General features: G+C 40.0%; 1 protein-coding gene across 2 annotated transcripts in view; it reads left to right on the forward strand.

The window, feature by feature from the left end:
- Positions 1–21723, forward strand: part of fstl5 (follistatin-like 5) — a 61960-nt gene that overhangs the window by 8798 nt on the left and 31439 nt on the right. For both annotated transcript variants that reach the window (XM_088430841.1, XM_088430842.1), the window contains exons 3-6: positions 3607–3637; positions 10633–10878; positions 21045–21244; positions 21585–21705. In XM_088430841.1, the coding sequence (XP_088286967.1) occupies positions 3607–3637; positions 10633–10878; positions 21045–21244; positions 21585–21705 (598 nt within the window). The remainder of the gene's footprint in view (positions 1–3606; positions 3638–10632; positions 10879–21044; positions 21245–21584; positions 21706–21723) is intronic.

Genomic DNA, 21723 nt, shown 5'->3' on the forward strand with positions numbered 1-21723 from the left:
TACGGTACCCTTTTTCTGGGTAAATATATAATATTACAACCTGCATTTTATAGTCTAGTGCGTCTTATCCGTAGCAAAAATTGTTTTTTTTTGCTCATTTTTTCCTCAGCAGAAGAACAAAATAGCCACATGCATAACAAACTAAATTATTTCACGGCCCCCCCTGCAGTCAGGCCACAGGAAAAAAAAGTTTGTTTCTAACTAAGTATAGAAGTGCCATCGCTCACTGGCTGTTCCATCAATCACAGGAGAAAATGTGCACCTTTGACAGACCCACCGTGTCATTACTTTTCTCGGCACAAATCGAAAGCAAAATATCGGTTTTTCTTCAAGATGATCAAACGGAGCATCGTAGCCATTTTTAAAATTCAGGAAAAACCCAAAGCAATCAGGCAAGACATAGTAGATTCCTGTCTTTTTCCAAACATTTTCCATTAAAAAAAAAAAAAAAATCCATGTGGATTTGTCAATTTTCTAGTCATGAGTCTTACACCAGCTTTTACTTGCAAAAGAAACCAGCAAAAACATCTGCTTTTATCTCACTTAATAGCGCTGACATTACTCATTGGAAATAACATCAATCAAGAAAAAAAAAAAAGCGTCTCGGACAGGACTGCTGTATCATTACTTTTCTCCTTCCTGACACAAATGGGAAGCTAAATATTAGACTTCTGCAAGAAGATCAAAAGCCGCATAAAAAAAAAAAAGAAAATCAATGGAGAACGATTGGTTTCGTTTATGAGAGATTTTGCCCTTTTCCAAACACTTTGCGTCACAAAATTCTCATGAATTTTTCCAAACATAGGCATTTTTTTAGAACTTCCTTTTGCCAAACATTTGTAATAATATAAAGCGCCTGGGATTGAATGTCTGGATTTAAAAAAAAAAAAAAACATAAAAAACCTAAGCAAGAAATTTTACATTATGAATCGATAGATTCATCATGCGATGACGGCAAGCCGCAAACAAAATGGAGTCGAAAGGCCGGCCGCGTCTGGCGCAAAGCCACGCAGTCGGACGGCCGTTCCGCATTGGCCGAGCTACGCGGGTAATCCAGATTATCGTGGTTTGAGCGGGGATGGGGATGAAAAATGAGGGCGGGTCTGTAGGCAGAGGAGGGTTGTGATGAAAAGGCCAAACTACAAGACCGAAAATAAAAATAGTCTTCTCGGGCTGTCGCAGTGTTTTACATGTGAAAGCACTCTTCTCACACATTTTTTTTTTTAAAAACTCAAATGACCTTATAAACCATTTCGGGTATGTGAGAATTTAGCAGGTGTCAGCAAAAAAATGTCAGTTTCCTTTCAAATCAAGAACAAATTAAGGCCTTGTCTACATGTAACCAGTGTTGTATAAATATAAATAATATCTAATAGTGCAGTTTTTCATTTTCATTTACAAGCTTGCCAAGCCGCTAGGAGGCAGTATTTTCAAAGTAGGGGTTTAAATTTAGTTTAGGATTTCAAAGTAGGGTTTTAAGGATTCAATCTAGGGTTTGAGTTTCAAAATAGGGTATTTAACTTTAGGTTAGTGTTTCAAAATAAGGTGTTAAACATAGGTTGGTGTTTTAAAGTAGGGTATTAAGGGTTTTAGGTTAGAGTTTCATAGTAGGCTTTTCAACTAGGGTTATAGTTTTAATAATAGGCTTTGATCTAGAGTTAGGGTTTCAAAGTATGGTTTTATACTAGGGTTAGAGTTTAAATGTAGAGTTTCAATCAAAATTGTATTTCTATTTTGGATCAAGGTTTCAAATTAGGGATCTAAACTAGGGTTAGGGTTTTAGATTTTTTCAGATAGGGTTAGTGTTTTGATCTGAGGTTTTAATCTAGAGTTGGGCTTTCAAAGTATGATTTTTAACTAGGGTTATTGTTTAAATTTGGCATTTCAATCTGGGATTAGGATTTCAAAGTAGGTTATTAATCTTGGTTTAGCGTTTCAAATAGGGGGTTTAAACTAGAGTGAGGTTTTCAAAGTTGAGTTTCAACCTTTGGTCAAGGTTTCAAAGTTGGGATTTAAACTAGGGTTAGGGTTTCGAAGTAGGGTATTCAATAGGTTACAAAGTAGGTTATTAAACAGGTTAGAATTTCAAAGTGGACTTTTCAACTAGGGTTAGAGTTTTAATCGAAGGTTTTGAGCTAGAGTTAGAGATTCAATCTATGGTTTTTACCGAAGGTTAGGGTTTAAAAGTACAGTTTCAATCTGGGTTTAGGGTTTCAAAGTAGGCTATTAAACATGTTTAAGACTTAAAAACTCATTTTTTGATGACAAATTCTGGACATTTACTTGCAGCGGAGAGTTGAATTAACACCTCTCGATTTTTCTTTTATTTGGCCGAGCAACAATGACCACCCGTGGCTTCGTTCTATTCCTGCCGCATCGCTCGCAGTGTCAAGCAGCTGGCATTTAGCAAAGCTCCACAGGTAGCAGCCATATTAGCCTCAGTCTCATTTGCATATGACACACACACACGCAATTCACACTCCATTCGTCAGGACGGAGAGATCTCCCCCCGGGGCGCGTGGGGGCAGCGAATCAGCTCGCCTCTCAGCTGTAGGGGGCGCCGTCCGGCCCAAACCCCGGGTGACCGCCCACACCCTCTCTCGCGATATCTCTTTGTGAAACCCACTCGCTCCACCAACACAGTCCTCCGAGTTCACGCCAAGAAAATGCTTCCCTTTTTCGAGGTCACGCTCACTACATCTTGGAAGTGTTTTTTTTTTTTTTTTAAAGAGCGTTACTGTTCATCAAGTAATCAAGCAGATCGGTTCAAAATAATGAGTCTTTTTTTTTTTTGTTAATTTTGTGCGTAACAATAATCTTTCCGTGTCATAATCAAAGTCAATTGTATTGTTTTGTAGAATAATCGTAATGTCATTGTATCGCTATCGGAATGAATTTGATCATAATCGAGGTGACTCATACTGCATCACATTTGGAATGAATTCCATCGTAATTTTGAATGGGATCGTGAATCATTCGGTCCAACTGTCGTGAATCGTATCTGCTCGTAGCTAATCGTTTTGTTTGAGCCTGAGCGTTGGTTTTTGCATGCCTATTTTCAGCTGCGGCTCTTGATTATTGACCTGTTGCATAATGCATCTTGTTCTTCATAACACCTCCCCAGCCAGCCAGGCTGCCAGCCTCAAATTTTCTGTGCAAGAACAAGAACAAGTGATGCGGAAATCAAATATTTATGGCCGCTCCTTCCACGTTCACGTATCACGCTGTTGGAAATGTTGCAAACTGCCTTTTCCAGCTGCGGTAAACGCACCATTCCCTCGTTGGACCGACTTGTGATTGGACTTTGGATTCCTTTGTGGGTATGATAAAAAAAAAAAAAATGGTCGTTGGGGGAAAAAATGGGAAACACCAAGGCCGATTTAATGAAAATATAGGATCCAAATGCGATTAAATAAAAAAATAGTCACATTAAAAGCTGTACAAATGCAATCATTCTATTGAGTGCCACTAGAGAATCATAATTATAATGATAAAGTATACCCTTTTTTTACTGTGTATATAGTGTAGCAGCAGGACTTGCTGGAAAATTGCTGCCTTTCGCTTTGCGTCTTTTATTTTTAACTCCCATTTTTCTTTACCCCGCAGGAGGGAATTCCCGAGAGCTTAAAGATGAAGGGTAAGTTTTCAATTTGTGATTCCCTCATCCCTTTTCTGTCCCTAACAATGAATGACAAGTAAAGATGCTCAAAGAAAGGCACGTGGTAATATAAAGTAGATAAAAATATGGAAGGTGTGAAAATTTGGCTTGTGTGTGCATCACTAAAACAACATATAATACAGCATTTAAAATATGTAGATATACAGTACATGTTTGTTGGAGGCGAGTCCCCCTATGGATGACCCCAGGCTTTGTTTTTGGCATCTGAAGTCTAAATTGCAATAACATAAGATATTTCAGATGAAAGATTGACTTCTATTCATTACTTTGAATGGCATGTAGGTAATAGCTATATTGTATGTGTGGAAACACTGCCATCTAACGGTCACATGTATCACTACAGTGATATCAGGCAAGCATTAGTCAAGAGTCACCTGCCCTCCATAAAAAAAAACATATTTAACAAGAATGTTATTATTTCTTATTGTTATCAATATTTTAAAAGATGAGAATTCTCATCCATGGCACTGAAAGAGTTTAAAGTGTCAAAATGTCCTCAAAGGAGCCTGAGAATCTCCTTCCAAGCCGGACGTTGCCAAGGTCACGGTGGTAATTGCTGAGGCTGCATTAGCATAACACGCCCAGAGGGAAGGTCTCACTCCAGCCTTTTTTCAGCAAGTCGTTTGCGGCCGCCACGTTGACGACGGCGGGGGATAATAATAAAAAATTCAGGCTTCACCTCACACACATGGGCCGCCTTTCGATGATTACACAAGTGGGGTCAATTGAGCCTTAATGCCGCTCTTTTATGAGCCGCGTCCGCCCTCTTAGCTGAGATTTCACAACAACAAAAAAGCGAGGGAGTCCTCTGATAACACCACGCACACAAAAAAAAATTTCCAAGCAAAGAGCTTGGGATGAGTAAATAATCGCTTTTCTCAAATAAATGCAGTCCCCCTTCAGTAAGATGACAGATTGTGACAGTGAATCGCATTCAAATATGCATAAACTCATTGGAGGAATTGCATACACCTCTTGAGGGCTTTTATGTAATCAAGCGTGTTTTTTTTTTTGAGAAAAATGAAAAGAGACCAATGACAGGCTTCTACCAGAACAAAAAGCCTGGGCTATCTCACAAAAATGCAACAAAATGGCAGACGCTTGCCAACGCGCTCGCTAATTGGGAGTCCCCGCACCGAAAGCTCGTCACGAAGGCCTGACTCATCAGTTTACAAGCAATATTTAGCTTGGCGGACCACACAAAAGCTGGCGAGCTGTCCTTCCATTCATCCAGCCATCTGTTCACCATCTCACCAAACCGACCAATCAACGCCATGGCTGTGATGTCATAGTTTAGCGTAGTGGTTCTCAATCCTTTTCCATTGATGTACTCCCGCCATGTTTTTTAACCACATACCCACTTAGCAGTGCAAAAAAAAGTTTTCTAATTGATTGAATTAGATTGGCAGTGTTATCTTGTAACATCATCTTTTCACGTTGGGACCACCTGCTGGAACATTGCAGTACTGCATCCTTATGAAACTAAACAAAATAAACATACAATGTTTTGCAAAGGAGTCACTATGATAGAATTTAGCAATACGTTTCTTCATGTTCTAAATAATTTGCTCTTAGTTTGAAAAGATTTTTTTTTTTTTTTTGCTCCCGTCACGGACAAAAACATTGAATAATTTGCTGATACGGGCTGGTGGCTAGTAAAAAAAAATTGCTGATGAGCTGCACTGGACTACAAGCCACAGGGCTCATATCGTTAGAAAAAAGTTGCAGCTTATAGTACGAAATTTATGGAATCTTTGCTGGTATCTACAGAAACGCTGGTAAAATGTCACACACCCCCTGAATGCCTTGATGTCCTTTGTTTTGAGCGCAAAGGTAAAAAATTGGTAAACAGCAAGGACGAGCTGACTAAAGCGTTAGCCACTGTGTGTAAAGTGCCGGTGACATTTGAGGCTAGCAGGAGGTCGATTGAGAATCAGATATAATCATAGCATGTTGCAATGAAAATGTTGAGAAAACAAGTCTTGATTCGTTTATTCTTCTTAAGCATTCCGCTGTTTAAAGTTGCATTATATCACTCCTTTAACACAACGACATCCATCCGCTAAAGAGAGCACATCGTATGTTTCGATGTAATCAATACCTTTTTAGCGGTGCACTTCAACGCCGGCGTTGATGATAAGAGGCAATTCGAATTGAAAAAAAAAAAAAGCGCAATTAACCGTGACAAAGTCACGGCGGCCTAATAGGAGATAGCCAATCGGGAAGTGTTTGCCGTCGCGATGGCAGCCAATCACTGTGACTAATATGTCGAAAGACGCGTCCTAATAGCGTCTCAGCGTGGCATCTGAGGGCAAATTTTGTTTACTCGCCTCGTCAACTCGTTGGCACGCTTCTCATCAGTCAGCTTCCATTCCCGTCGTAATTGTTTCGTTTGTATGCTGCCGGCGTGTCTGTAAGAAGATGTCGAATTTCTTGTTTTTTCACAGCAGTTTTTCCAGTATTTTTGTCATATTTCAGTTATTTTAGTATGTTTCTCCTATTTGTATCATGTTCAAATATTTTGATGTTTTCTATATTCTACATATTGTTGTGGATTTTTTAAGTTATTCCCAAGTATTTATTAGTTTCATAAGAACTACGGCTGTACCAATTTTGCTTGTCATTAATGTGTTATACTACCCATGTGTTTGCTCAACCTACCGTTTAAATAAGTTTCATTATTTGCTAGGGTTATTACCCAACAAAGCATATTTGTATAATACGGCACACGTTTGCAAGATTATCTCCTCAACCAATTTTATTGAATCACAAAGGCAGTTAGTCTAATTCGAACAATGAACAGTTGAAACGGATAAACGCGTCTCATTCATGGTCTCTTCCTACATAAATCATGAATATTATTGTATTAAATAATGAATAGTATTGTATTAGTCTTGGCTTTGATTAGAAAATCTCCCAGGAGAATATATATATATCTATATATATACAGTATATATATATATATATATATATATATATATATATATATATAATTTATTTTTGTTAATATTTCCTATGAAATACACTTAAATCCCCAAGAACTGATTGACTCCAAAGAAAAAGCAAATATTTCTTTCTTTGCACTGAACCCAATGAAGTTTTTTTTTTCTTTTTCCCAAACCGAATATAAATAAATAAATAAAAAGACTAGAACCCAGTGAGGTGGAAGTCATCAATGTTTCAAAGCCGAGCGGGTTCGCGGCGTTCCTCCGATGGGATGGAGAAAGCTCTTAGGCCTCAAATAGCTTCTCATAAAATCTTCACGACTTGTTTATGCCAGCAGGAGCTCAAGCGTTGTCACTGGTGCAGCAATTAGCAGAGGGAGGGACCCTGGGAAGTGTGTGTGTGTGTGTGTGTGTGGGGGGGGGGGGGGGGGGGGGGGGTTGCTTTTTCAGCCCCGGCTTGACGTTTGTCTTCACAGAGTCACAAAACCCCATTTCCATCTTTTCTTTATCGGCACAGTGGCAGCATGCTGGTTCCAAGACGGCGGGGGAGGAAAAAAAAAATCTGTGGCCGGTGGCATCTTAATGAAATCCATGCATACATTACTGCGTCTTTGCATGACAACAGGTGCGCTAAAAATATAACTGCTGTGCACCCCAGCTGAGACCCGTAAAAGTGTCGTCGTCACGATACTCTGTGTTTTTCTTCATGCTGTGGCGATGAGCAATCCTTGAAAACAAGTTTCATAAAGTTACGTTACATCTTGAGCTCCATCTATCTAACAAACCTGTCTCCAACTTTAACTTCTTGATGCTCTTATAGTTTACGACCGAAGTATGGAACCACCAATGTGGATTAAACATTTTTAGCTTACTAACTCATTCAAACGTTTTTTTTTTTTTTTTTGCAAAATATGTGTTTGCAAGTTTACGTAAGTTACGTCAGATGTCCATCATAAGTCCGTCAGACCGCCACGCCCCTTTTTGCTTACTGAAATATAATCAACGGACCTAAATGTTTATCTCCCATACTATATTGCTGCATCTTTATAGCGTGAACTGCAATCAGCCTACAGTCAATGTGGCAATAGTCACATTAAGATGTTTTTTAATTGATTCAAGCTTAGCAATACTTTGTTTTACTTGTAGGGCATGTGACAGATGAAATGTAGACTAATGTTAATGAAACAGTCTTCTGTAGTTGTAAGACAGGCAGTTATAAATAAGAAACGACATCCACCAATTGAGAGTCATGGAAAGGATGATAAAGCCATCCAGTGGACATGATTGATTGATGTTGTATTATAGCCTAGGGTTAATCAGCTATGCTCCATAAAAAGCGTATTTGACGAAAATTGTATTATTTATTATTGTTATTACTATTTTAAGACAATAATTCTCGTCCATGGCACTGAAAGAGTTAAGTGACCATTTCAATTCATATTTTCTCAGATTATATGTGTTCAGTGCATTTTTTTTTGTACTTGCGCAAGTAAACACCCCGTGGCATAGCAATAAAATGTTTTTTAAGCAGTTTTTCAACCTACGACAATGTTTGTGCATATTTGAAAATATGTTGTAACGTATTTACAAATATATGCTAACATATTTGCAAATACTTTCATAAGTGTGCATTCGAACATACATCACATTTGTTTCTTGAAAAAGAAAAACTATTAAAAGTCTACTTTTAAAGTTAGGGTTAGCAGCGTTCTTTTGCTGGCAACGATTTTGCAGTGTCTCTGTCTGACATAACTGTAAAATCCTGTTAAAAAGTAAAAGCAAAAAAGGTAGGTACAAAAGTAAAATAAATAATGAAAAAAGGTGTGACCGCTAAGCACAATTCAAGCGTTCCATTGTGAAACATATAGTGTAGTTTTGTGGTACTAAGATCTCGTTAGATAGTCCTGGGGGCACGCTAAAGAACATAACATGTCACGGGGAAACAAACATCTCCCTGATGTCGTCCGACGAGCACACGGTTGCACAAGCGCCCCGGTGACAAATGAGGGTGCCCTTCAATGACTCCGCCGGTGGCACGGGAAGCTTGCCCCTGACGCTTCGTGCAAATTCGCCGAATAATCATTAGGCCGGAGAGCCGCCGGGAATTAATAAAGTGGCAAATTGACTGTCTCCATTCAGGTCACAGCACGCTTGCCTGTGTGTGTATGTGTGTCTGCGGAGGGAAGACGTCAGAGTTTCTAAATCGGTTTGTTTACACCAACATGCACGCCCCGGAATTGGAGGCTGCCATGTTAGCAAGTGCAGCTAACATTTTTTTGGTCGTTTGAAAGCATTTAAACCCTTCCAATGCTTTTTTTAAAAAAAAACATTCATGGGTCCATGTGGCTACATATCATTAAAAAATAAAAAAATATAATAAAACACCTTGACTAACACGTCAATCAATGTTCCAAGTCACTCGGCTGATCTTTATTTGGACTTTGGCTTCTTGATTTTGACTCTGTCTCAATCCCTTGGTCTCCAATTTCGAGGTCTTTGTCATAATTTGGTTTCTGTTCATTTTAGTCTTGGTCTAAAACTCTCAAAGTCTTAGTCCTGTCTTGGTCTTATCTCCTTCAAAACTTCATCTTGACAAGGTCCAATATAGTTAATGTCTTGGTCCAAGACATTCAAATTCTTGTTCTTGACTTGGTCAAGATTTTGGTCTTAATTTTTATCTCAGCTTCTTATGACCGTACGTAGTCTAGACTTGGTCTAAAGCGCTCAAGTATTTTTGTTCAGACTCATCTTTTTCAAACATTTGGTAAATTATTTTTTTACTGCAAGATGAAGATATTCATTTTGAACAGTTTCCAACTGAAGAATTTCTTCAAATCCGTGGATAAAAAAAGAGGTTAATACAAACAGTATTTTAGTTCAATTTCTGGTCTTATTTTGGAGTCTGGTTTCTAGTTTGTGCTGAAACCTTAAATCCTTTATGAAAGACAAGGCTTTTACTTTCCAAAATTGCAAACACAGTGTTAAATAATTCAGGAAGTTTTAAATGTGGCTTTTTTTGTGTTATGTTCCATCTTTTGCCATCCATGGTTGACTCGAGAAATTTCCTGGCCAAATGAAAGTACATCTGGCATAGAGGGGAAAAAAGCAGCATTACATTTAGACAGAGATTTGTTTCTTCTCTTATCTGTGATCATAGGGACAATAAATCTGTGTGATTTTTGTTGACTGAGTCACTCCCACCAGGGAGTCTTTGAAGTAATATTCAATGGCATGAATGGCAGATGTGAAAGACAGAACACAGCATGTCTTATTGATGAGGGGTTGTGAGATTCTCCTAAGAGGACAGCATGGGACCAGGTCCAAAGCAGCAGCTTTAGGCCTTCCAAGTGTTTATTGCTTCGTGATAAGCGCATCTGGACTGATCTTTGCATCAAATCTACCAATTAGTCTGTCAATCACGTAGCCCTGTCTGGTTGTGACAATACATGACCCGCCAAACCACAAAAACACAACGTAAAAGGGCCCACGAGTCCAGCCACAAGTCTCAACTCAATCAAAGTGAAACTTGACTTGGTCTCATCCTCTCATTATCTTGCTCTTGGTCTCAGCTCCTTCAAGTCTTGGCTTTAATCCTTGAGATCTTGGTTGTAACCCGGTCTCAACCTTTCAAAATATTCTACTCGGTCTCTGCTCCTTAAAGTCTTGATCACGACTCTGTCTGATACCTCTAAGTCTTGGCTTTAGCTGTCAACTCCTCAAAATCTTTAATTTTGTCTGTGCTCCATCAGAACTTGACCTTGATATAGTTCAAACCCATCAGTCTTTGTTATGATTTTGTCTCAACCTCCGAAGGTCCTGTGCTCGGTCTTGGCTCTTCCAGTTTTTATATTAAATCAAAGTTCTGTTCACTTGGTCCAACAAATATGCTGTTTATGAATTGTGTGGGTATTAGGTAGATTTACTGTATAATCGTCTATTAAAATGTTCTGACCATTGTCGACATTATAGAGGTAGACACTAACTGGTCCTAACCTTGCATTTTTCTAGGTTCTGTCCACCACAATGACCCGCATCCATGCGAGCACAAGTACTGCGACCTGGGCCGTCACTGCACTGTCAACCCGGAGACAGGCCAAGGAGAGTGTAACTGCTTAGATCACTGCAAACCGCACCGCAAGCCGGTGTGCGGCTCCGATGGGAAACTTTACCCCAACCACTGCGAGCTGCACCGCGCTTCTTGTTCGGAACGGCGCAGAATTACCATCATTCACAGCGAAGAGTGTTTCTACAAAGGTAGGAACTCATGTGACCTTTAGTGACGGGTACGTGGGATTCTGTGAATATTGTATGCAAGGAATAGTAACCTTTACAGATGCCGATGATGATCCGATGTCCCTGGTGGCCTTTCCCAATGGATTATGATGGGATTTTCACTAATACATATAATATACCAACACGAGAGGATTCAGAAGTAGATGTCTAAATGTCATTTCTTCTCTCCGATGGCATAATTTTGAAACTGAAACGACTGATTAGTGGAACAATCCTGAAGTAGTACAATTTGGAGTTGGACCTTTGATCACACCTGAGGATGTGCAGTTCAGAATTTGGTTCAAATTTGAGGGGAAAAATGCAGAGTTGCATGCAACGTGTCTGTGTTTGAACCAAAGGAGCTCAAATTATTTCATTTAGTCAGTGAGATTGTACAGTTTAACCATTTTGTTGATTTTTTTTTTTTTTTTTTGTAACGTTTTGCATGCTGAAGATAAGACCTAAAAATTGTACAGCTATAAAAGGGTTCAAGTTGACCTCGGAACTTGACTTGAAGTTTACTTTTCAATGTAGAACACAAACATTACACTCAAAGAGCGATAGACTTTGCAACAAGAAGTGATCAACAGCCAAACACCGGCCGCTCTTCGCTCGTCTGTTTGGCAGCCTCCCAGTTGTCATTACTGGCTTCCCGTTTAATCTTTGCTAGTGTTGCAAGTAGGTTTCAATTCTGGCATGCAGATAGAGAAAAGTGCAGACTCTGGGCCTTTCTGACTTATGGACTGGATAAAACGGCAACGGTCCAGTAAAGTTGATGATGTGATTTCACACGCCGGTCAAAGGCATTTTTATGGCGCTTGCTGAAACAACACATTACGGGATGATGCTTAACTGCAGTTAAAGTAGGAAGAGACAAGTCATTGCACTTGTAATGCTAGATTAGCACAAGGCGAAGTGTCTCCAGATTAGCTAAGGAGCTGTCAATCAATCCAAAAGACAGGTGACACTCGCAGAGACAAAAATTCAAACGTTTTGCTGGTAAACATCGTATTTGAGCGGTGGAGAACAAACTGGCTCATATGCAAGTATAATAGATGTTTACATTTCATTCAATGACTATTAATGCTTTTAACGCCGGTCATTACACCTATCTACTGTGGAGGTTTCTTGGATGCCAGACAGAAAAGTTAACTATAAACGCACTTACCACAGGCACTCCTCGGGCGTCAAACTACTGCAGTACACATATTTACTTAAATTATTAAACCTTATACAGTGACTGTACTGTTATCCCTTCCCTTTCCATCCGTTTGGCTGTAGTCTCACAGTGATCCGCGGAAATTCCAATTTATTACAAAGGAAATCTAGGTGAGAGATTTACAAGGCTCCAGGGCGTCGCTGCTCTCTCCTTCGCTTCCTCCACATCTACCTATACAGCGTGTTTCATGGGGAAGACGGGCACTCCAACAAGACACGTAACTGGCTCCCGGCTCATCAAAAACAAGACACTCACAACGTGTCAAAACCCATAGCAAATCGTCTTCTGTGGAAAGACGAACAACCCTAATATATAGATATTTGTAGAAATGGTAAATAATTTTTCCGTGGCTGTACTCCTCTTCGGGAATATTCCAAACTGCAGGGTGTCAAATTATGTTTGACTAGTGAGCTTTCAAAGTTTTCCATCCCTGCAGCGTAAGAATCTTCTTCCCAATCCAAAATGTCCACAGGCGCCTCGCAGCATCCATGATTTTGATATCAGTACGTGCTCGTGCTCCCAATGCCTCAAACTATCCCTCTTTTACAGAAAATATGATAGTGACCAGATGAATAAATAATCTCATTTTAATCCGCAATGAGGCAGATGTGCTTTGCCTTCATAATGGATAGCTCGCAGCCACGTGTTATTCGCAAGGATAGAACGGTTAAAACAACACATTATGCATATCGCAAGACATTTCGACTGCGGCCTTTTTATGGGATTTCCATATTTTGCTTTCCCCCTCTGGTACTTTACATGGCCTTGCAATCGGAAAGACGTGCATAAATACATAAGCAGAGCCATTAGCATACTATATCAGATTGGAATCGCAGATGAAATATTATAGTGAAAGGATGAAGGTGTTTGGCAAAAAATGAGGTTGCTATGATTGGTTTTGAAGAAGGACACAAGACTCCGTTGGTTGAATTGATTGAAGGCTCGAGTTAATTGAGGTTAGGATGTGACAAGCTCATGCCACTCTTTACAGTATGAAGTTGCAAGGTGCACATTTTTTCAGTAAGTCAATGTGAATTGTATTTTTAATCTTTTTTTTTTCCAGGGCTGGGAGTTGTCTTTGGTGTTTATTACTGATACATAGTTTGTACTCGTGATATGATGTGAAAACAACACTAAGCTCCATTTGCATGATTTGAATTGTGAGAGAAAAACAGAAATGTATTTGGTGCGAGGCATTTACATTTTTTATGCACCTAGCGATACAACTATATATACAAGAGTAGATTACAACTCCTGCCCTCAATGATCGATGGTCATCTCCCTCATTAAACTCAAACATGCCGTTAGATAGAGGCAAGGAAGAGGTGGAAAGAGGCTTCACCCGAGCGTTGTAAATCTCTTACCTAGATTTCTTTTGTAATAAAATGGAATTTCAAGTGTAACCTGTGATTGTTATCATCTTTGGTCGGCGACAGGCTTCACTTTAATTAGACTCCCGGGCGCCGCTAATGTAACCGCGGCTCTCTGTGAGACTACAAAAGATAGGAAGGGATAACAGTACAGTTACTGTATAAGCTTTAAAAAATTAAGATTTAAATAAATATGTGTACTGCAGTAGTTCGATATCCAAAGAGTGCCCGTGGCAAGTGCATTTATAATTAACTCATCTGTCTGGGATGCAGGAAACCTTCACAGCGTGTCTCTCCACAATATCCTGTAAATGCAATTTTCATGCAATTTTTAAATGAGTTCAAGACAAAACAGGCTTGGGATGAAAACAAAGGTTTATTTGAGGTGAGGCTTCTTATTAGTTGAAAAGGATAATAATGTTTTTTTCTCATAGAAAACAGTCTGTGTGTATAAATGAGAACAAGACCGAATGCTGCATCAAACGGAGCACATGCTCTACGACTACAGCAGTGATGTAGAGCAGTAATTAGGATCTTTCCAGAAACGTGTTGCTTCAAACTCCCTTGGCGGCACCAACAAGAACATCAACAACAACAAGCAGAGGCCTCCGGAGAGCCTCTGCCGTAACAAGGCATCTGTCTGTCCATCCCAGAGGACACACTTGGGACGCCTTGCCCTGCTTTAATGACTTCTTGGCTCTTAGTGTTTCATTATTATTTGGACAGGTCGAAAGTCACTATTTTTCATCTGCCAAAACCCTGAAAAATTCAGCCGCGCTTTGACTAATTCAAAATCACAGTGGAAAAAAAATGATCCTTGCCGTCCATATCAAGACATCATTTGGATGTTTACCTTTTTGTCAGGCGTTCATACTTGGCTCTTCTTTTTGCTTGAATGAATATTTCACGCGTTGATTCCACACGCTTTTGATGTGCACTCGCCGGTAAAAGAGAACGCGTATAGCATTCTAAATCATTTACACTTTACATCTCAATCTGACAAGCCTGTAATCTTATTTGCTCGCGGGCCGATGCAGGTTAGACGGCAAGCATGTGTGCGTGCGTTTGTACGTGATCAATATGCTTATTTATAGCGCGTCGGGCTGGAGACCCCGCCGTATCGAATTGCATGTTCATTACAGGTTGGTCCCATTATTCCTCGCGCCGAGCCCAAACAATCTTATGACAAATTGGCCGATTAAGCGTCTGGGATGAAGTACAGAATGAGACGTTCCTGACCGGATGCACTCGATTCATTGACATTCATTACAGGAAATGTCTGCTGTGCAGCCAGTGTTTTTAACAGTAATGTTCAAGGCTGAAACGAGTCTTTGAGTATGAACCTTTGTCCGTAGTTTTGGGAGACTTTACGGACTTTTCGTCCCCAAATTGAAGTGTCTTTTTTAGGGGTCACAGAGATGAAAACAAAGCCGACAAAGCACTGCATGTTAGGCAAAATATGCTGTGGCCGCTATCTTGGAAGTGCTGATAAAATGTCAGACAAAGTGTGTTCAAACTTTCGCTCAACTTTTCAACTCGCATAGTTTGCATGTATGTTTTGTGCTATCAAAAGAAGCTAAGCGAAATGCTTGTATTTGATTTAGCCGGCACTGCATTATTTATTGAATAATGACTATGACAGCCATACTAAATGATAAATGTTGTCATATTTTCTAGTGTCAGTGCTTTGGGTTTTGCTTCGCATGGCGCAGCTCGTGGATTTTGATTTATGTCTTCATTGTGCTAGCGGCTACGACAAGGAGCCGCGCTCACCTCTGTAATTTGCGTGAAAATGACTTTGCGACGTGCCAGTATTCGTCCATCGTTTTTTTTTTTTAATTGTATTTGAGCAGCTTGTAGGCATTTGTTTTGACGTCAGCCATTTTTTTAACGGTTCAGCTGCTCATTTCTGCGCTACCACACACTTGAGGAGGAGGAAGAAGAGCTTGGACTGGGTCACTGAACCGTGGGCGTCTTTTCATATCACTGCTATGAATAGTCCATATTGCACCGTCCCCATCGCAACCTTTCCCGTCCACATAAAATAAGGACGTTCTCCCGTGTAATTAAACCGTACTGGTGACCTTTCTTATACCTTTCATGAAATTTCCTTTTGGAAATATTAAAAGTTCCCCATATATCAAAGCGCGAGTTCAAATTGCCATGGAGACCACGTCAAAATTCCATGTTACTTGGGATGCTTTCATAACTGCTCTAATAACCTCGATAGCGACTCAATAGGCTACATTTGAATTATCGCGATTTAATTCAAATTTGAAATAACCCATCAACCTGTCATTGATGATTACATTGTGAACTATAATATTATGTCATTATATCCTCATGAGAGCCAGCCTATTAGCTTGCGTCCTTTGTTGTGGCCATTTTGTCTCAGGAAGACACCAGAGTAAATTGTATCCACCCAAGCACGAGACATTGTTGAAAAGGCCAGAATGTCTCTATTGAGGACATTAAGCTTTAATAGAGTAGCTCAAACGATAGACTAAAAGCTAAATGTTACAACAGAGGACACACTTTGGCGTTTTCGCCAACTTGCCCCCCTCCTATAGCCCGTACCCATGTATTTAATTCCATTTATTTACCACTTCTTTCATTATTGAATTTTAATGTTCAAACTAGCTCTGTACTTTGGTTCCATTTGAGTTATTAAGTAGCATTTTCATGCATCATTTAATCACTGAAAAATATTTGTAATTATGGCATCTTTAATTTTTTTCTTGAATAAATCAGCGAATAATAGAAACTGCATGAAATGTAATAAATGTATCTACTGAATGATTACACTTGGGAACACAATTTTCGGCTGAGGGAGGTCTCACAGCTATTTTCAATTCATTTTTGGGTGCGGAATCCAAAACGGATCTTTTTTTTTCTATCAAGTAAAGCTTTTGGACTATAGCTTTTGGACTATAAGCAGTTATGTGCTTGTCTTATAAAAATCACCAAATATTGGCATAGAAAGACGTGTAATCCAAAAGAAAGATGGCTGGCTAGATGGTGTATAGTGATTGGCTAGCTCAATTGCTGGGTAGACGGTGTATCCAGGTCAACGGGATCTAAAATATCGGAGTCCAGAAGGCGCATTCATTGGTCTCGCCGGATGAATGGTGGGAAATCGAAATGTTTGCTGATGTATGGAGTCATCTGCCGTATTGGCAGCCAGCTCGCTGGCGTCGCCCTCCCACTTGGCAGCGGGAGGACGACAAAGTCATTTATCTACGAGCTGCACTCCAGCGAGGCTGGATGTCGAGTCCCTCGGGACTTGGCCTTGGAACGGACACCCCCTAGAATCAATGCGATGACCCACATTTACGCGATTAAAATACAAATTACTGATGCATTTTTTGCATTATCATATATTATGATGAAAAATCGGATAATATACGGTGACTTACCAAATGTAACATTTTTTTATGCTACTCCCTGCTGGAAATTTGCGTCACGAATGGCAATGTGCATCCTTATGAAATTTCACAAAATGAATGAGTCATAACAAAATGTAGTATTAATACTTGTGATAAATTGGTGATGTGTTCACAAAACCAGGCGTATGTCCCGAAAATTTGTTAGTTCTTGACAAAAATTCGCCATTTGAGACTCAAAGGTTTTCATCTGAGTATTTTTACAAAAACAGCCAATTTTTGAATTTGTAAACGGCATATGAAAATATAGGATTAGTGGACAACATGCATCCCTGCTAAAGTGTTTTTTATCTGACTAGCTAGCTAGCGCATCCCCCTGAAGCTACATCCGAATGACCCATAATTCTTCATCTCATCTATGTGTGTGTGTATGTATATATATGTATACATATATATATATATATATATATATATATATGTATGTATGTATGTATGTATGTATGTATGTATGTATGTATGTATGTATGTATGTATGTATGTATGTATGTATGTATGTATGTATGTATATATATGTATACATATGTGTATGTATATATATATATATATATATATATATATATATATATATATATATATATAGGATAGATAGATAGATAGATATGTATATATAGAGATAGATAGATATGTATATATAGAGATAGATTATTACTTACTGTAAATTGTTTTATTGGAATTATTTATGGGATGAAGATCTCCAGAATATCCCTGGTAGGACATTTCAGAGTCTCCAGTAATACCTGAAAAAGTCCCCTGATTTGCCTCCTTTCTTTTTGTTTTTAAAGGGACTGATTGTACCGAATCCAGGTGAGGTGTGGTAACCCCTCTCACAAAGCCACTTGAGCAGAGGTGATAAATATAAAAAGGCAGGGCTTTTGCGAGACGGCGCCGCTTCCTGTTAGTGTCACCTTTTTGTCAAGTCGACGGCTTTAGGAGGCGATCGATGAAGGCTGAGGAGGATGCCACATGCGGCGCGGTAGATCTGTGGGATTACATCACTTTACGCTGGGATGGATGGCGATGATGATGCTACGAGAGTGTGTGTGTATGCGTGTGTGCTTGTGCTCACCTGCTGCTGACCTCTGAGAGGATTACGATTGAGCCTCAAGAGTCGCGGTGATAATCATTGTGTTTGCCGGTTTGCCTGCTACGGCGATCTACTTTGTGTGCGCGCGTGTGAACAAAAAGCCATCAGCGGTGTTTTAACTCAAAGCGCTGACGAGTGATGATGCAGCATTGGTTGCATCTGAGGGTTCGCTGTCTTGCTCAAGGACACTTTGACGTCGATACGATGGTCGGGATTGAACCCGCAACCTCTCTGTTGGGAGATGACCACTCTCCTACTGAGACACGCCACTCTTCTATCTCTTGCTTTCTTTTCTATCCATCTCAACAATTTGATTCGTTTGTGTCCTCAATCGTTGAAAATACCCTGATGAAATCACTTAAGCTAAATTTAAATGCTCCTTTTCTGTCAAACTTTCCGTCGTTTCTAAGTAGCGCTGTATAAAGTAGCGGCTGGATTGCATAGCAATCATGCAAGTCCCTCGCCTGTCCAGCATTGGGGCGAACCTTATTAAGTCTGTAAATCAAGCGGCGACCATGTGACACTTCATCCCAGGAATGATTCCATCCCCCGCTGAGGAGGTTGCGTGTTGTTATTTGCGGCGCGGCCAACCCGAGTGCTACGCCGGTGCTTTAGTTTCAGTCCCTTCAAGTGCCAATAAAGGCGATTTATAGTAATCAACACACGGACACTTTGATGGGGTCTGAGTTGCTTTATGAGGCCATGCAGTAAAAGGTCAAGTGAAAGATGCCTCTCAGGTGTTTGTGGAAGTGAACACAAGTGACTGAAGGTGGCAAGATAAAGTCAAACTTGATACACACAACACACGCTAACACACTACATATACATAGTTCCTTTTTTCACGCCCCAAATACATACTGTATACACACACCGACTAATTAATCACAATTTTTTGCCATAATGAATTGGGATTCATCACAGTTTCAAACGTAATAGCGTTCTTTGGTCTTTTAATCTTAATAGCTTTCCTTTAAAATACAACAATGGAACAAAATGATCAAATCTGACTCTTTATATATATATATATATATATATATATATATATATATATATATATATATATATATATAATGTCTCATTATATATATATATATATATATATATATATATATATATACATACATACATGTATATATGTATGATATATGTATCTATCCATCTCTCTCTCTCTCTATCTATCTATCCTGCTTCAAAGTATCCAGACCTATCATAACCTCAGCCAAATTAAAAAAAAAATAAATAAAAAATGCCGATCCATCGAAAGAGATAAGACACGCACTTTTAAAATGAACTGTAAATGTGCGGAGTCACACGTTGGTTTACGGCAGAGCTCAGGTGTCGCGGCCCACGCTCGCCCTTCAAGATTGCCATCAGTGACCTCCGCTTGGGGCCAGTTCGCTTGTCACCGTGCTGATGGATGGCGAGAGCGTCCGGTCGCCTAGGCCACGGGCATATGCGCAGGTAGCCGCTCGGGTTTCACTCTTGGCTGCTGAGCCACCATTTTTTTTTCCATTGGAGAAATTAAAGAGCAAGGTGGGATTTGAATAGTCGAATGTCCTTCGGTTATGAAGAGACATGGAGTGCCTTGTCACTGTCCGATTAGTAATACAAAACATTTTTTTTCAAGGATAAATACACTAAAATATGGGAATGAGTGAAAAAAAGACATTTAAATTCCTCATCGTAATGGAATCGAGAGGAGAATGCGCTGCATGACAGTAAAACATGCAACCAAATGTGGGAAGAAGGCCAGCCCACGCTTCAAAATAAACCTTACCATAACAAATAACTTATGGACATGAGCTCCTGTTTGTTTACCCTTGCTTGCAAAAATAATCATTTTCTTGCAGTTTGCTCAATGAAAAGAAAACATTGAAAACTGGAAAATGTATATTGGGTATTTTCAGAGGTCAGCACTGACGGACTGTCCGCCTGACGAATGATGGACCAGAAAAAAAAGGTCAAATGTCGCCCTATAGTTGTACCGAAAGGTTGAGCAAAAATACACCGACGGCCTGACGGCTAAAATTTTGTCTGGCTTAAAAACATGACAGACCGACGATGACAGAAAAGGGGCGGGGCTCTGTCGATTTGACGAATGTTATAAATAGTCAAAACGGCCGCCAAATTCTGTCTATGCAACATGGCGTTTAGTTAATTTCTCTTTATAAACTTAATTGTATGTCCGCATGCCTGTCAGTTTGCAAACAAACTCCTCAAAATCGCACATTTCTCCACTCTTCTATTCACTTGCTTGTGATGGTGGCTACTGAACCTCGGAGCGTGCACCCGCGTGTGTTCGACGCTCCGTGACGGCCGCGACCTTCACGTCCCCGAGGGTCCGCCAACAGCCATTTATCTTTTATTCATTGTGCCATTTGCGAAGCGGGCGGCTCTTGTGGCGCTGACGCTTGTCAAGAGAGTCACAACAGTGCCATCATGGGAGAAGCATCACCGCGCACTTTTTTTTTTTTTTACTCCTTTTACAACGCAAACCTTTGCGTCCACTCAGAAACGCAGCGGGACGCCATCTTGCACTCCACCTGAACTATTCATTAGGACAACATCACCCAGAAGAAACATCACCATAAGACTTGTATGTATTGTGTTGGCTAAAAAGTGAAGCGCGGAGAGCCTCTGCTGCCAAATATCGACACGCTCTTTTATTTCTCCCTTTGCTTATTGTATCTTTAAAATCCTCTTGCCTTAAAACTGTGCCAATGGCTCAATTTAACCTGTGTGGCGTTGTTACAAATTATGGAAATTCCTTTGATTTTTCTTTTTTATGATATAAAAGAATCAAAGGAAAAAAAAAAAAACACCACTAGGGAGCTGAAATTTCCAGCAGATGATTAAAACATGAACATTTTTAAAATGCAACGATTCTGACATTTTTACAGTTTTACATAAGGAAAGCACAGAGTAAACGTGGACCGGAAATTTAGCCTTTCATATTATTTATGACATCTGTGTTTTAAAACATATTTATTTCTATGATATTCTTACGGACTCAAACTTTTATTGAATTCCAGGTGACAGCTGCAGACTGAGCGACTACCGGCGTCTCAAGGCCAAGGTTTTGGACGCGTACGACAAGAGACATGCTGTGACGAAAACGGCGCGTGGGAGCCAAGAAGACAACATGGCCGCAAGGAAGCAGCTGGTCGACGCCACGTTCCGAAGTTTCGACGCCGACGGCAACGGGCAAATTTCAGCGGGCGAACTTTCACAGGTTAATGCAAAGCGGTTTGTCCAGTTTGAGTTGAAGATAGCGCAAACGACATTTTTGTACCTTCTGTAATTAGGTGCCAATCACCAGCAAATTGGAATTTGATGTTTGCACACGTCACACTTTTCACACAATTCCAGCTGGAGTTCAACGTCCCTTAATGGCCATCTGCCAGCTTTGACATTTTATAATAATAAATATTTTTACATGTTGTTAAAAAGAACGATCACAAGGCAAACGTAACATCAAAAGACGATGCAAAAGTATGGGATTTATATTCGAGCGATTCTAGCGGGTGTTAGCAAAGCGTTAACTCTAAATGTTAACTCTCTTCTCTCTCAAGGCGGTTAAGCGGCAGGGTCTGCCCAAGGACGTTGGCGAGTGCACACTGCTGGATCTGCTCAAGTACAACGACGTCGACGATGACCAGCGTCTGACGAGAGAAGAATTCTACACCGCCTTCGGTAAGATGGACGCTTTTC

This window comes from Hippichthys cyanospilos, chromosome 13 (assembly GCF_059441005.1).
Source record: "Hippichthys cyanospilos isolate Australia breed blue-spotted pipefish chromosome 13, RoL_Hcya_1.0, whole genome shotgun sequence".
Classification (NCBI taxonomy): domain Eukaryota; kingdom Metazoa; phylum Chordata; class Actinopteri; order Syngnathiformes; family Syngnathidae; genus Hippichthys; species Hippichthys cyanospilos.